Source organism: Morone saxatilis, unplaced genomic scaffold (assembly GCF_004916995.1).
Source record: "Morone saxatilis isolate NCDOM2014 unplaced genomic scaffold, NCSU_SB_2.0 Contig7, whole genome shotgun sequence".
In the NCBI taxonomy this organism is placed as follows: Eukaryota; Metazoa; Chordata; class Actinopteri; family Moronidae; genus Morone; species Morone saxatilis.
The window spans coordinates 8,953,474-8,954,129 of record NW_023340246.1 but is presented as its reverse complement, the minus strand read 5'-3'; the positions used below and the strand labels follow the sequence as shown (position 1 = coordinate 8,954,129).

Here is a 656-nt window from a genome sequence, read left to right as displayed (position 1 = left end):
GAAGTCTTTAGAAATTCCTATTAATCTGCACTATTGTTCATTGTCTCAGGTAGCATCTCCTGGAAGGATTATGCCAACAATAAAAGCCTTTTATGTACGGTTGATTTATTCTCACACGGTGGGTAGTCGCCCCAAAAACATCTTATCGCTTGCCTTGTTTTGTTTAACGCTATGTCATACTATCTCCCATACAGCTACCTGTTGGAGCAGGATTTTCCTGGAATGAGAATTGGCCCTGAACCCACCACCGATTCCTTCATCGCTGTGATGCACGGCGACACAGAAGGAGTCATCCCCGGCAACGCTTTGGTGGTTGACCCCAAGAAGCCCTTCAGGAAGCTGAACGCATTTGGAAACGCATTCCTCAACAGGTAAACGCACACATACGCACTTTCACAAAGTGCTACATGAATTACACTGATGGCAGATGCTGTCAGATATCTTTTGAGGGGATGTGTGTGTGTGTGTACTGAAAATACAAAGCAGTGTACCAAGGTGAAGTATGTGAACATAGAGGGGAAAGAGTGGAGAAGAAAGACAGGGTGAGAGTACTAGTGAAAAACCACACTGCAGCTCTACATTCCTGTGTGATTGAATTTCCCTCTGCTCACTGGTCAGGCCTTTCTGTTCTAATGGCTGCCTGTGTGTGTGTGTGT

At 45.4% G+C, this 656-nt stretch overlaps 1 protein-coding gene across 1 annotated transcript in view; it reads left to right on the top strand.

Moving 5' to 3' along the window:
* ehd3 (EH-domain containing 3) overlaps positions 1 to 656 on the top strand; it is a 14,705-nt gene that overhangs the window by 2,746 nt on the left and 11,303 nt on the right. Inside the window, exon 2 of the mRNA XM_035678164.1 lies at positions 195 to 371. Within this exon, the coding sequence (XP_035534057.1) occupies positions 195 to 371 (177 nt within the window). The remainder of the gene's footprint in view (positions 1 to 194; positions 372 to 656) is intronic.